Consider the following 15742-nt stretch of genomic DNA (forward strand, 5'->3'; position numbering starts at 1 on the left):
CAGACTAGTTTATCTTTTTAAATTACAACTCTGAAATGAAAGCTAACTAAACACAGTATTTCAAATGTACAATTTTTCTTAATGGGTAGCCTTAAATCTTTTGTAATATGTAAATAAATCTTTGTAAACTTGAGAATAATTTGCAAAAGATAGCATTTTCACTTCCAATTTATTTAATTTTTAAGTTTGTTAAGACCTATCCTATATAATAAAAGCCTAATATGCTAAGTGTCCAGTCAGCCATTCAACCAATTAAAGTGTAATATGCTAACAATATGCTAAGGCTGCTCAACCACTCACTATGACGTGCACTGGCCACCGGGGGGCAGATGCTCCGACTGGTAGGTTAGCTTGCTGCTGGGGTCTGACCAATTGGGACTGAGCAAGACGGGCCAGACACGACCTGGAGCCCTTCCATGTCCCTCCCTGGCTGGCCAACCTCCTGCATCCCTCCCCGGCCCTGATCTCGTACCGGTGGGGTCCCTTGGCATATGTCAGAGAGCCGGTTTCAGCCCAATCCTGCAGGCCAGGCCAAGGGACCCCACTGATGCACGAATTCGTGCACCAGGCCTCTAGTCCTATATACTAAAAGACTAATATGCATATCAACCGAACGGTGGAATGACCGGTCGCTATGACGTGCACTGACCACCAGGGGGCAAACGCTCATGAGCCGGGCTCATGGCTGGCGAGTGCAGTGGTGGTGGCGGGAGCCTCTCCTGCCTCCATGGCAGCACTAAGGATCTCCGACTGACAGTCCACAGGGAGCGGGCCCAAGCCATCAGTCGGACAACCCCCTGAGGGCTCCCGGACTGCAAGAGGGCGCAGGCTGGGCTGAGGGACCCCCCGCTCCCCCAGTGTACAAATTTCGTGCACCGGGCTTCTAGTTAATCATAATACAAAATGCTTCATAACCTTATGGTGATTTAAAATACAAAGTGCTTCATAAACTTATGAGGAGTAAAGTTTCTTACAAATCTAGATTCTGTTTATTTTATGTACTAACCTCACATTCTGTGGCAGAAGGGTTACATTATATGTATTTAAACACATTTATCAAATTTTGATCTTAAAAAATAACTAGACTTTTTTAAAAAAAGAACTGCTTATGAAAACTCTTTCATAAAGCTGCACTGGATAATATTACTTCTGTTACTTAAGTATTATTATCCAAATAAGGGGAGAAGTATAGGCCACATGGAAAGGGCAATTACAATCCTTCCAAATCTAATAAGGTATCAGAATAATGAACCTACTGGAAGTTATCTGCAAATTATTCAAGCTTTGAAATTTTTACTTCTCAAAGATAACTGCATAAGTTTTTACTTGGGAATCTATTGTCTGCCCACGCTAATTCAAGCTATAAATAACACTGCTAATGATTTAGAGTTATCAAAATGCTTGTTTGAATAGAAAGAAGTACAAAAGTGATGTCTTTAAAACTGTGTGTATGTGTACATCATACTGCCTGCATATGGTATATTATCGATGACAGAGAGGAAGACTACCTTACCATGCTCACATCCTCTTAATCCTTTAAATCAGGGGTCCTCAAACTACGGCCTGTGGGCCACATGCAAATACAAATATTGTATTTGTTCCCGTTTTGTTTTTTTACTTCAAAATAAGATATGTGCAGTGTGCATAGGAATTTGTTCATAGTTTTTTTTTTAAACTATAGTCCGGCCCTCCAATGGTCTGAGGGACAGTGAACTGGCCCCCTGTTTAAAAAGTTTGAGGACCGCTGCTTTAAATGCTATGTAACCCTGCTTAACTACTTACAGTTCCACAAGCAGACCTTAACTTTCACATCATAATCCCACTTTATCTAGTTGGTAAATTCCTACCCATCTCCGATTCATTCTTTGAGAATCAGTTCTACTCTGAAAGTTTTTCTCACCATTCTTTCTGGCCCCTGCCCTGGGGTAGAGTTAAACATTTCCCATTCTTTCCACTGAGAATAACTTATACTTATTTCAAAAAAGCATGTATATATTGTTTCATAACAATCTGTGTGTGCCCATGCTTCTGACTTTGGATTCTTAAATTCCTAGAAATCACTTTGAATTCCTAAATAATACAGTATCTCATTTTTTATATCCTCCTATGGTTAGCATAGAAGTTGGCATATAGTGACCTTTGAGTAAATGTTTACAGAGTAAATGGGATCAGATCTATTCCACTGAATTTTTCTTTCCTATCAATCCATCATTTCCAGCTTGAAATTCTTTTCTGAATTCAAAAAGAATTGCCTTTTGTTAATTGTCTGTTACAATTAGATATTCCCACCTAGATTTTCCAGATAGAACAAATTCAAAATTCACTGCTTCCAAACAGAATTCCTCCTCTTTCTTCAAATGAAGTTATAATGTACCCAGTTGCCTAAGTTTAAAAATTTCATTGTAAAAGGACAAAAGGGAACAGGACATTTCCTTACCTGAAATTCTGTAACAATTCCATTATATTTACAGACTGAAGTTCCAACAGCAAACCCACCCCCACCTCCTGCAGTCCCTCTGATTAATTTCATCTCCTACACCCTTTCCCCAGGTTTCTCTGCTACACTATTAATGAGACTGGACAGTTGTGAGAAACAAATAATAAAATGAGGCAAAAGTGCTCTAAAATACAAATATTAGTATTATCCTCCTCTATCATTCAAAACAGCTGAAAGCATCTTCCTCTGTGAAGCCTTTCAAATATGCCATCTGTAATGTCTCCTTCTGAACTCATACAGCATTGTCTGTGCCTCTTTTCATAGCATGGAGGCATGTGAGTGACCCTATTCAATTAATAAAAACCTTTTTAGGACAGTAAAAACTTAAGCACATTTTTAATATTGATTTCATCTTTGAGAATTTTTCCTCTTATAATGTATTCTTAGGTTGACCAGACTTGTGAAAATTGTGAAAACAAGAAAGCTTTATGATAACTGGCTGAACTTCACCTATATTACAAACTTTCTTTAACAAAGTCTCTCAATTTTTTTATGCAAATGAGAATCATGTAAAAAAATACAGATACATCTTTATTTTTAGAAATGTTTTACAGGTGACTCTGATGCACTTTGAATGTTGGTAAGTATTCTATAGCATACTTTGTTTGGGTTTTTTTTTCCCTCTTTGTTGGTATGGAGAGAGGTTAACTTTAATGATGCATTTGAATGACATTTCATAGCTATTAAAGCCGTTAGCAAAATAAATAGGAAACAAAACATACCTCTGATATAATGCTGCCAACTTTATATCATGGAAATATGATCACTACATGGTTATACATCTAATGAGTGATGTGATAAATGCATAAATATGTAAGAAAAATATATATTATTTAATGGATGCCTCCTTATACATTTAAAAGTAACCCACATAAAGATTTAGTTAAAATATAGGGTAGCTCTGGCTAGTTTGACTCAGTGGATAGAGTGTTGGCCTGAGCACTGAGGGGTCCTGGGTTTGAATTCGGTCAAGGGCACAGCCTCAGTTGCAGGCTTAATCCCCAGCCCTGGTCGGGGCATGAGCAGGAAGCAGCCAAGCAATATGTCTCTCTCACATCAATGTTTCTCTCTCTCTGTCTCTCCCCTTCTCTTCCAGTCTCTCTTAAAATCAATGGAAATATATCCTCGGGTGAGGATTAACCCCCCCCAAAAAGTAGGGTAGCTTTATTTTTTCTATCTTTGTATTCAAAATTGTTAATAATTGAGGGGGAAAGTTAAGGGATTTTGCAGGATCTATTTTCATGCCTACATAAGTCATGTAGAATTGTACTCACTTGCAAGTGACCCATCAAAAACTTGCTTCAGAACTATTTTTAAAAACAGATAATGGATTTACATTGTTACCTAAAATAAACACTTTAAAAATGTATCCTTAAGTTTCAAAAATGCCTCGTATTCATGGTTTCTTTTCACCTAAACTCCAGACTTAAAACTATGAACTGTATTTTTAAAAAATATATTTTTATTGATTTCAGAGAGGAAGGAAGAAGGGAGAGATAAAAACATCAATGATGAGAGAGAATCTGACTGGCTGGTTCCTGCACGCCCCCTACTGGAGATCGAGCCTGCAACCCAGGCATGTGCCCTTGACCAGAATCAAACCCCGGACCCTTCAGTCCACAGGTTCCCTTCAGTCTGCAGGCCAATGCTATATCCACTGAGCCTAACCTTCTAGGGCTGAACTGTATTTCTTTAAAACAGTGAGCAGGTATTGCCTATAGATATATAAAGTCCGCCTGCAAATTAGTTAAAACTCTACAAAAGTGACAAACTTATTTAATTATATCCTCCTCTTCATATTTATAATCAAATTAATTCTGTCATAAGACATTCAAGATTCAGTGAACTGTCATTTAAATTTCATTTGAAATGAAGGGTAAATATATCCTATTTACCTCATCTTTAATGATTTTCATGAAAGGAAATATGACTCTCACATTAGTTGCTGTTCTTAAAAGCTGGTAGCATTGATCTACAAAAACTTGTTTTGAAGGATTAGACTTAAGCTGAAGTTTACTCCATATGAAAATCAACTCCCTGTAAATGAGAAAACAAGAGAAATATCAAAAATACAGTTTATTAAAATACAGACATTAGTTCTCTTTCACTGAGTCTATAGTGCCCTGAGATGTATAAAAGTGGGTATAAATGGATATTATGTTAAGCCCCAAGCTACTTCTACCTATATGAAACTAATAAAAACTTAGAGGTCGGGTGGGGTAAGGGGAGAACAGAAACTGTGATTTTGCAGTGGTAAGGAATGAATTTCAATCATATGCTGACAAACCTAAGGTATCTCTAGTACTTGATCAAAACAAATTCTAATTCCAGTGTACCAATATTATGATACTTAAAAGAATAAACTGTGGCCATTAATTAATAACCTGTTTGCAAATTTAGAAATCAGTGCTATAAGACTGTCTGCAAATACATGGTTCACATTTTTAATTTTCAACCTATTAAGATATCAAAAATACTACACATTAAAAGTATAAGTATATTATACTACTAATTCTGAAATGATCTATCTGCTCTTCCATTAACACACAGTACCTTCAATATAGACAAGCTAGGGACCATTTAAAGTGTTTCACAGGTAGTCTTTTGTAACATATGGCCAAGGTTATTAGATGAAGTAGTGGGTTTTGAGGCAAAGGAAATCATAAGATATGCCAGTAATTGATATATTTGGGTATCACATTTTAACAAATTAGAATTCTTTAAAATATATCATTAAAGTTACATAGAGCATCATAATCTAAGAAGTATTAAAATAACTGATGAAAATATGTGTTTTTAAGTATGTACTTTGATCCCAGCATATACAACTATTAAATCTAATGGCAGCTTGAAGGTGTGTATAGTCTACTTAGAGAGACCATACAGAAAACACAAAACAGAAAATGATGGCAAGTAACATTAGCAGTAAAACCAAAATTTCACCTCTATTTCATACTAACTGTGTGGGTATTCATAAGTTTTAGTCCACCACTCACATTTTTTTTTTTTTTTGCACATGTAGTCCTTTGAAAGCTCACTAAGTTTCACACCTTGCTCCCAAATCTCTAGTTCTGACTTTCTACCATTTTTTATGTCTCAGTATATTTCAATTAAGATTGCTCTCTATCGCCTTAACCCTGTCAGAACAAATAATATCCCTGTAAAAGATCTTTTCCTAGATCAGTCAGTAACACTAAACATTCCTCTAATCTACTTGTTCTAACCTGTTTATTTTTCACAGTCTTTACATTTCGATTATATTTTTTTTCTCAAAGCCATACCATTCTTTCTTAATGCTACTACCTTAGGCCCTTTAATTGTACACATGTACTTCTACAGGGCTGCTGAACTGATCTGTCTGCACCTTCCAGAGCATTTTATTTAGTGCTTATTCTATACACTGTTTAATGTCAAGTGCAATGGAAACATTGGTTTTATAATCAGAAGCATCAGGATTTGAATCCTGGACACTCTTCTAGATTGGTCTCCTCACAGTTACTTTGCTTCATTTATTCTCACTTTTGTTTATATTGAATACTCTACTTGGAAAGTATTTATTTCTAAAATGAGCTTATCTTTCAACATCCACATCCAATGCATCTTCATGAAAGCCTTCATGAAGATCCTAAAGTGATAATTCAGAACATATTATATCCCTTTTACTATTTCATGCTTTTCATGTACTTCCTTGCTTATATTCTATAGGTCCTATTTCTGCAACTACTAATACATTATAAATCTTCTCAGTGATACATTGTATTAAAGTATTGGCAAAAATGTGAAATAGAGAGACCTAAATATCAATATACGCTACCTGGCATGGTATTACCCAATTTACACTGAGCCACCTTTTTCTGGCAATAACCCTAATATACAAGATTGGAACCCCAGTGGCCATGTCTCCTATGTGTCCTTCCTCAACCTCCTTAAGATATTAATTCAGGAATAGAAAACTGAATTTTCAACTCTGGAATGTTCTCAACTCTAAACTATGAAGCCTTGGGACTGTTGGCATTTCTTTTGGTCTGCAATAAGAGAGACTGGAACCAAATGGCACAAAAGAGAAACAATTTTTTTTAAAAAAAACCTAGCAATCTCAGTGTCCCTGGTAGCACTTCGCTTTTGAGGACCAACTATATCCCTGTTCTTTTTGTGGCTGATGTCATACCCCAGCATCTTTCCAATAAATACAGGCATACCTCATTTTTTTGCACTTTGTTTCACTGCAATTGACAGATGTTACGCTTTTCACCAATTGAAGACCCTCCACAAATAAAAGATTGTGACTTACTTTATTGCAATGCTCACTGTATTGTGATGGCTAGAATCAAACCTGCAGTATCTCTGAGGTATGCCTATACCAGGGGTGGGCAACACCTGGCACGCCAAACATGGCACGCCAGTAACTTTTGCTGGCACGCGAAACCCTCTCTTATAATCTTCCATTTACAATTTTTTTCTTAATATTGACTTTTTTATTTTTCAGATAAATTCAGTGTAGGTGCATCTTAGATAAATAATTTTACATAACAAGTTATCTTAAAGACCATAGACATGGATTGATGAGAGGGGAAGAGCAATTTCAATAGTGTCAAAAACGAACTATTGAGGACTTGGAATGCCATCCCAGAAAATTTTTTCTGTTTAAAAAACTTTGCAACAGCGTTATTCTCCATGTTTTCATCCACATACGCTTGTGAATCTTTGTTCTCAGTGATGAATTTTGTTAAGTCTCGTAATAGGAGTAGCCTGATGGATGAAAGTAGTAGCTCGTGCATATCTCTGAAGGTCACGAAATATAAACCTGATGTAAAATCTCTGTCATCAGTGATGCAGCAGCAAAAGTCCCACTGATAATATCAAACGGAGTCATAAAATTTTCTGTCGACTATCAGTGTACATGTATACATTAAAAAATAAATGTATTTTTCATCTTCATATACTGTGTTTTTGTCGCTCGAATGAATTTTATTATTTCTTCAAGGATCTTCACATACGTACACCTTAAGAGATATCAAGTAGGCGTAACATGTTCTCAAAAAATTAGGGTTGGCATGCAGAAGAATTTTGAGTCAGAGATTTTGCTGGTTTTGGCACGCACTCACAAAAAGGTTGCCCACCCCTGGCCTATACTATATTTTCCCTAAACTAGTTAGGATGCTATCATTTGCAGATTGACTAGTTTAATTCCAACCTCACTTTGTTACTAGCTGTGCGACTTTCATCTCTTTAATCCACTTTATGTATAAGTTTTCTTATACATAAAAAGAATTAAGAGATGATAAGTGAAAACACCTCGGTAATATGTCTGGTATATACTGATGTTTAATAAATCACTAGTTTCCTGTATTCTTTCCTTGTCTTTATAATCTTAATATACCAAGCAATGAAATTTGTTCACTAAATATTTGTTAATGATCTGAAAAAAATTGTATTCCTAAATGTTAAACACATTTAGAAGAAGCCTCTTGAGGAAATATATTAAAGGAAAATGTAGACATGGAATGAGATAAAAGATGATGGTGGACATTCCGAGTAAGGGGCATATTATGAACAGAGGAATATGGATGGAAGGAAGTGTTTAAAAAGATGTGGCGTTTCTCTGAAACAGATTTAAAGACAAAAAATGGTATTTGGAAATTTTGGGAAAGTATTTCATTCAATATTATACAAATGAATGTTTAATATTATAGAAATGTATATATTCTCCAACTTATTCCAAAAAATAATTTAAGACTCCTTAGAGAGACATTCTCAAGGCACAATATTATTATTTTTTTCTCTTTCTGAAGAGAGAGATCTCTTTGTTTCTGTTAACTCAGAAGGAAACTTTGTAAACAAAATGTAATACTAAGACCTTGATAAATTTGCCAGGAGAGAGCTACCAATATAGATTTTTGCTTTCTAGCAGGTAAAGCAGAAATACTAGAATATGGTTACAAAGCTCCATTCTGGCTGAATTTACAAAAGGAGTCTTAGGTTTTTAAGTGTACACTGGGTTTTGAAGGAAAACACGAATAAAAAACCACTAGTAGTCTTTGTGAAGACCCAAGGGAATATTTTAATGAGGCTTACTTATTTTTTTTTTCTTCAAACATAAGGTCCTTTAGAAACACAGCACCAATTTGGCACTTTTACCAGGTAGCAAGTACTAATAAAATAATCAAGTTATCTAGTTGCAGAGAATAGGCTATAATAGGTTCTACAATCATCCTTATAACATAGTTATTTTTTTCATACTTGACTCATTTATATAAGTAATGTTTACTAGCAGAGGCTGTGAGTCAGGCTACCTTGGTTTGTATTCTGGCTTTATTACCAACTACTTGAATGTCTTGAGTATAATATTATCTACCCCATAAAGTTGTTGAAATAAATGAGATTTACAGCAAAGATTATAGGAAGCACTCGGCAACTATTAGCAGCTGCTATTACTATATTATTATTATTATTATTATTATTATTATTATTATTTAGTAATGGTAAGAGAAATAGGGTTAGTAGCTTATTCCACTAGCTTGAGATACAACAAAACTGGACTATGGATCAGGTTCTTTCCTTAAAGAGGGGAGATAAAGGGTAAGCTAGTTCATAGGGAAGGCCAAGATGAAAGAGACAACAGAGACTTTATAGGATGGAAAGATTCCTGCTCTTCAAGTTACAATGAAAATCAACTTTTAGAAGGGAAATGGAGCTCAGCATTAAGAAATATAGAGGAGGGGGATCCAAGATGGCTGCCAATGGGCCGGCAGGCTGCAAGATAGTGTGTGAGTGAGAGAAGGAAAGGAGAGTGTGGATGCGCGGGAAGTGTCTATATTTGTAAGTGAGGGACAGCTATATACCAAGGAATTGTTGGGGACTGCCGAGGGGGCTCCACTGACCAGGCAGCCTCTAGTGCTGATGAAATCTCTCCCGGAGCGGCGGGCTCTGCGGCAGAGACCACGTCATCTTGAAGGGGAGACTGGCTGTGATCTGAAGCCCAGCCTTACCTTCAACCGGGGAGACCTCAGATACCTCCCGGGACCCTACGACCACAACTCCCAGGGACCAGCTGCGAACCCAGGAAAACCAAAACTCCAGCCTCTCCGACCACGGGCGCCTAGAAAGTCTGTCCAGGAGGAGACAAAGCAGCGCGAATATGCGGACGAGCCCTGCGCCTTCTCACAGAGCAGATAGAAGGAACAGCTGAATCGATTACATTCACCAGAATTGGTGAATTAAATATAGCTGTTGAGGCAATGGGTGGACAGAAAGGTCAGATATCACCGAGGGAAAGGTGAGAGGTGGAATACAGGCTGGAGGGAGAAACGTGTGCAAAACGCACCTAGCGGGAAATAGAGTTTCAGAGGAAGACTGCGCCCCACGAAATCCGCGGCTGTTGGGGTCAGTGTACCCCTCGAATGTGGAAGGGGGTCCACAGGGCTACTGGAAGAAGGGGACTGTAGAAATTAACCCACAGCAGGGATGAGGCCCAGAAAGGCAGCCTGAAGTTCTATCAGTATACAGGCTGCCGAGTGCCAGGGAAAAAAGAGGCGAGTCTGCGTGCATCCTGTGGCTTTTTTTTTCTTCTTTTTCTTTTTAAATCCTTGCTTTTGATTGCTAAGTCCAGTATATAGGATCATCCAATTAAAAAACACTGAGACTGCAGGGGAAAGCTGTTTTTGTGGAACCTGGGTGGGGTTCAGAGTGGGGAGAGACGAGCAGAAAACCAGTTCTAGGGCAGTCTATATCCCCAACCCAGTAGTGAGTGCTGCAGGGGAAGATATCTAACCACTGGGTAGGGGAGAGGACTTTTATCACCAGATATCAATACAGAAACACTGCCACCCAGGGGTTGTATCAGAAATTGACTCTTGTGTAAATACAACTAAAGGTAGGCTGAGAAACAAAGAAACCCGGATTGCTTGAAAACAGACTGCTTATGACACAGAGGAGCGGTGGAGAACAGGGAACTTCAATACTGTGCTGTCTACCTGACAGGAAACAGACCTGCCAAGCAGAACAGTAGAGAACTGAATGACCTTCACTACTTCACACTTTTACTTTTTATCTTTTACTTGAGAAAATAAATTTTTCTTTTTCTCACTTGATTTTACCTTTTACATTATATTTTTATTTTTAATTATTATTATTACTAGTATTTTACCTTTTTTTAGTTTTATTTTTTCTTTATCTTATTTTGGGATTAGTGTTCTACAGTCTATTTTTATTTTTCCTTTAGCATTATTTTACTCTACCTCAATTTTTCCTTTATGTTAACACTCTCTTCCTCACTTCCCCCTTTTGACCTGTTTCTCTTACCTTGTTCCTGTTTTAGTTTTTCTCTATCCTCTCTCTTTACTCCCTGTTAAAAATTGATCTTACTCATATATCTAATTTCTACTCCCCTGCTCCAAGTCCATACACACTTTTGTCTTCTCTTTCTTCACTATCCAAATTTTCTTTCTCTTCCTTTTTTTTTTTCTTTTGCCTTTTTCTATCTGTCTTGGTGTTGTTTAATTGTTGATTAATTTGAATTTGATTGCTTGTTTGTTTTTTTCTCTTTTCCTTTTTTTTTTTAACTTCTGTTTTTCCTCACCTCGATGATTCTCCTTTTCTACTAATAGCTTAACAAATTCCAATCACAAACTCAGGCCTATCTACTCTCTATTCTCCTTTTCCAATAGTAAACGAATACATAAATAGATTAAAGAAGGGGAAAAGTGTGTGTGTGTGTGTGTGTGTGTGTGTATAGTGTGTGTATATATACTTTAATATACATTTTTTTCTTTTTTTGTATTTAGTTTTCTACTTTTTTTCTTATACACTCATTCTCTATCTACCTCCTCTATACTGAATTGTGGCTATTTCCCCATTCATTAAATTCCTTGACCTTACCTTCTGGAAATAAGCTCTGCTTCCACAGATTCATCTGGATGTTTGTTGTTTAGAGATTTGTAGTTTACATATTTTGGATTAGTTGTATATAGTTTGCATTCATCTCTGGGTGTTTGTTGTTTGCATTTTTTTGGATTAGTTGTTTTATTGGAGTTTTCTCCCCATATGTATATATTTTCCCCCCGTTCTTTTTTCTTCTCTTTCTTTTCTCTCTTACATTTTTTCCTTTCCTCAATATCATTTCTGCACTCTTTTCTATCCCCTCATTCTCTTATCTCTGGTGGACACCTTTATTTGGATTTATTAGTATCATGAATACATTTGTCTTTGGTGCCCTGTGCATTGTGTCTTGTTGTGTTGTAGTTTTTGCATTTAATTCAATGCAGGACAGAGAGAACTACATAACCAGACATCCAGAGAGGAGCTATCATGGGGAGACAAAGAAACAGCCCACATACGAAAGAAAAGGAGGAATCACCATAAAAGGAAGTACCTGAAATGGAGGCAAGCAATATGTCAAAAAGAATTCAGAGCAATGGTCATAAGGTCGCTGAAAAGGATAGATGACAACTTTCACAACATGTGTAAGAACCAAGAGGAAATGAAGAACCAAGAAGAAATGAAAAATGATATCGCTGCAATAAAGAACTCAATAGAAAGCATCAACAATAGACTAGGGAAGCTGTGGACCACATCAGTGAGCTAGAAGACAAGATTGGAAAAAATACACAAGTAGAGTAGCATCTAGGACAGTGATGGCGAACCTTTTGAGCTTGGATGTCAGCATTTTGAAAACCCTAACTTAACTCTGGTGCCGTGTCACATATAGAAATTTTTTGATATTTGCAACCATAGTAAACAAAGATTTATATTTTTGGTATTTATTTGATATATTTAAATGCCATTTAACAAAGAAAAATCAACCAAAAAAATGAGTTCGCGTGTCACCTCTGACACGCGTGTCAAAGGTTCGCCATCACTGATCTAGGAAAATACTTAAAAAACAGGAGGAGAGCGTAAGGGAACTTTGGGACAATACGAAACGAAACAACAATTGCATGATACGGGTCCCAGAAGGAGAAGAAACTGAGCAAGGAATAGAAAACCTGTTTGAAGAAATAATGACAGAAAACTTCCCTGATATAGGGAAGAAAAAACTCACACAACCAAGAAGCTCAGAGTCCCAAACAAGAAGAACCCCAAAAGACCGACACAAGACACATTATAATTAAAGTGGCAAACACCAACGACAAAGAATCTTAAAGGATGCCAGAGAGAGACAGAAAGTTACCTACTAAGGATCCCCCTTCAGACTAGTGACTGATTTCTCAACAGAAACACATCAGGCCAGAAGGGAATAGAATGAAATATACAAAAGTCATGCAAAGGAAGGGACTGAATCCAAGAATACCGTACCCAGCAAGGCTATCAATCAAAATTGAGGGTGAAATCAGTAGCTTCACAGACAAAATAGGACTAAGGGAGTTTATTACCACCAAACAAGCAATGCAAGAAATGCTAAAGGGTCTTCTGTAAAAAGAAGAAATAGGAAGGGAAGAAGGAACACAGACATAAAGAATAAAAATGGCAACAAACAAATACCTATCATTAATAATTTTGGATTAAATGCCCCAATCAAAAGACACAGGGTAGCTGAGTGGATAAGAAAACATGTTCCATATATCTTCTGTCTACAGGAAACCCAGCTTAGAACAAAGGACTCACACAGACTGATGGTGAAGGAATGGAAAAAGGTTTTTCAGGCGAATGCAAATGAAAAAATTGCTGGGGTAGCAATACTTATATCCGACAAATTAGACCTCAAAGTGAAGGCCATAATAAGAAATAAGGAAGGCCAGTTCATAATACTGAAGGGAGAAATTCAACGAGAAGATATAACTCGGGTAAACATATATGCACCCAATACAGGAGCACCGAAATACATAAACTTCTGGAGGATATCAAGGGAGAGATTGACAGCAATACAATCATAGTAGGAGACTTTAATACCCCACTAACACCACTGGACAAATCCTCTAACAAAAAATCAGCAAAGAAACAGCAATCCTAAATGACTCACTAGATCAGATGGAATTAATTGACATCTTCAGAACATTTCACCCGAAAGCCACAGAATGTACATTCTTCTCAAGTGCACATGGGTCATTTTCAAAGACAGGCCACATATTGGGACACAGACAAAGTCTCTTCAAATTCAAGAAATTAGAAATCATATCAATCATCTTCTCAGATCACAGTGGAAAAAACTACAAATCAACTACCATAAAAACAACTAATCAAACACCTGGAGGCTAAATAGCATGCTACTAAACAATGATTGGGTTACCAAAGAGATCAAAGAAGAAATAAAAAGCATCATGGCAACAAATGACAATGAAAACATAACAATCCAAAATCTGTGGGACACAGTGAAAGCAGTCTTGAGAGGGAAGTTCATAGCTCTACATGCCTATCTAAAAAAAACAAGAAACAATGGTAATAAATTATCTAAACATACAACTCAAAGAGTTAGAAAGAGAGCAACAAGAAAAGCCCAGCATAAGCAGAAGGAGTGAAATAATAAAGATCAGAGCGAGGATAAACGACATAGAGACCAAAAAAAAAATACAAAAGATCAACGAAACCAAGAGCTGGTTCTTTGAAAGGATAAACAAGATTGATGAACCTCTAGCCAGGCTCACCAAGAAGCAAAGAGAGAGGACCCAAATAAACAAAATCAGAAATGAAACAGGTGAACTAACAACCGATCCCACAGAAATACAAACGGTTATGAAAAAATACTTTGAACAACTCTATTCCAACAAAATGGACAACCTAGATGAGATGGACATATTCTTAGAAAAATACAAGCTCCCAAAACTCAATCAGGAAGAAACAAAAAACCTGAATAGGCTGATAACTATGAAAGAAATTGAAGCAGCGATCAAAATCTTCCAGCAAACAAAAGCCCTGGTGCGGATGGCTTTACAGGGGAGTTCTACCAAGCATTCAAAGAACTAAAACCTATCGTCCTCAGACTATTCCAAAAAATTCAGGAGGAAGGCACACTTCCAAGCTCTTCCTATGAAGCTAGCATTACCCTAATCCCAAAACCAGTTAAAGACACCACACAAAAAAAGAGAACTACAGGCCAATATCCTTGATGAATAAAAATGCTAAAATCCTCAACAAAATTCTAGCAAATTGAATTCAGCATTACATTAGAAAGATCATACACCATGACCAAGTGGGATTTATTCTGGGGATGCAAGGATGGTACAGTATTCGCAAATCAATAAATATGATACATCACATAAAGAAACTCAGAGACAAAAATCACATAATCATATCAATCAATACAGAAAAAGCATTTTACAAAATCCATCACCCTTTCTTGATAAAAACTCTCAGCAAAGTGGGAATAGAGGGATCATACCTCAACATAATAAAAGCCTTATATGACAAACCTACAGCCAACATTATACTCAAGGGCAAAAACTAAACACATTTCCCCTAAGAACAGGAATAAGACAGGGATGCCCACTTTCACCACTCCTGTTCGATATAGCACTGGAAGTGCTAGCCACAGCAATCAGACAAGAAGAAGAAATAAAAGGCATCCAAATTGGAAAAGAAGTAAAAATGTCCTTATTCACAGATGACATACTATACATAGAAAACCCCAAAGACTTCATCAAAAAACTACTAGGCTTAATAAATGAATTTGGCAATGTAGCAGGATACAAAATTAACACCCAGAAATCTATGGCTTTTTTATACACCAATAATGAACTCACAGAAAGAGAAACGAAAAAAAAAAATCCCATTTACCATTGCACCAAAAAAATTAAGATACCTATGAATAAACTAACTAAGGATGTAAAGACCTGTACTCAGAAAACTTCAGAATATTGAAAAAAGAGATAGAGGAAGACATAAACAAATGGAAGAACATACCACGTTCATGGATTGGTAGAATCAACATCATTAAAATGTCCATACTACACAAAGCAATCTACAGATTCAATGCAATTCCCATTAATATACCAATGGCATATTTCAAAGATCTAGAACAAACTCTCCAAAAATTCATCTGGAATAAAAAAAGACCCCGAATAGCCGAAGCAAGCCTGAGAAAGAAGATCAAAGTTGGAGGGATCAAGCTATATTACCAAACCATGGTTCTCAAAATTGCCTGTTACTGACACAAGAACAGACATATAGACCAATGGAACAGAACAGAGAACCCAGAAATCAACCCGAGCCATTATGCTCAATTAATATTTGACAAAGAAGGCAAGAGCATACAATGGAGTCAAAACAGTCTCTTTAATAAATGGGTTAGGAAAATTGGACAGATACATGCAC

At 36.7% G+C, this 15742-nt stretch overlaps 1 protein-coding gene across 7 annotated transcripts in view; it reads right to left on the minus strand.

Annotated features, from left to right (window-relative positions):
• Positions 1-15742, minus strand: part of ZNF654 (zinc finger protein 654) — a 109938-nt gene that overhangs the window by 6813 nt on the left and 87383 nt on the right. For all 7 annotated transcript variants that reach the window (XM_023755356.1, XM_006090541.3, XM_023755361.1 and 4 more), the window contains one exon: positions 4393-4534. In XM_023755356.1, the coding sequence (XP_023611124.1) occupies positions 4393-4534 (142 nt within the window). The remainder of the gene's footprint in view (positions 1-4392; positions 4535-15742) is intronic.

Source organism: Myotis lucifugus, unplaced genomic scaffold (genome assembly GCF_000147115.1).
Source record: "Myotis lucifugus unplaced genomic scaffold, Myoluc2.0 scaffold_75, whole genome shotgun sequence".
Classification (NCBI taxonomy): domain Eukaryota; kingdom Metazoa; phylum Chordata; class Mammalia; order Chiroptera; family Vespertilionidae; genus Myotis; species Myotis lucifugus.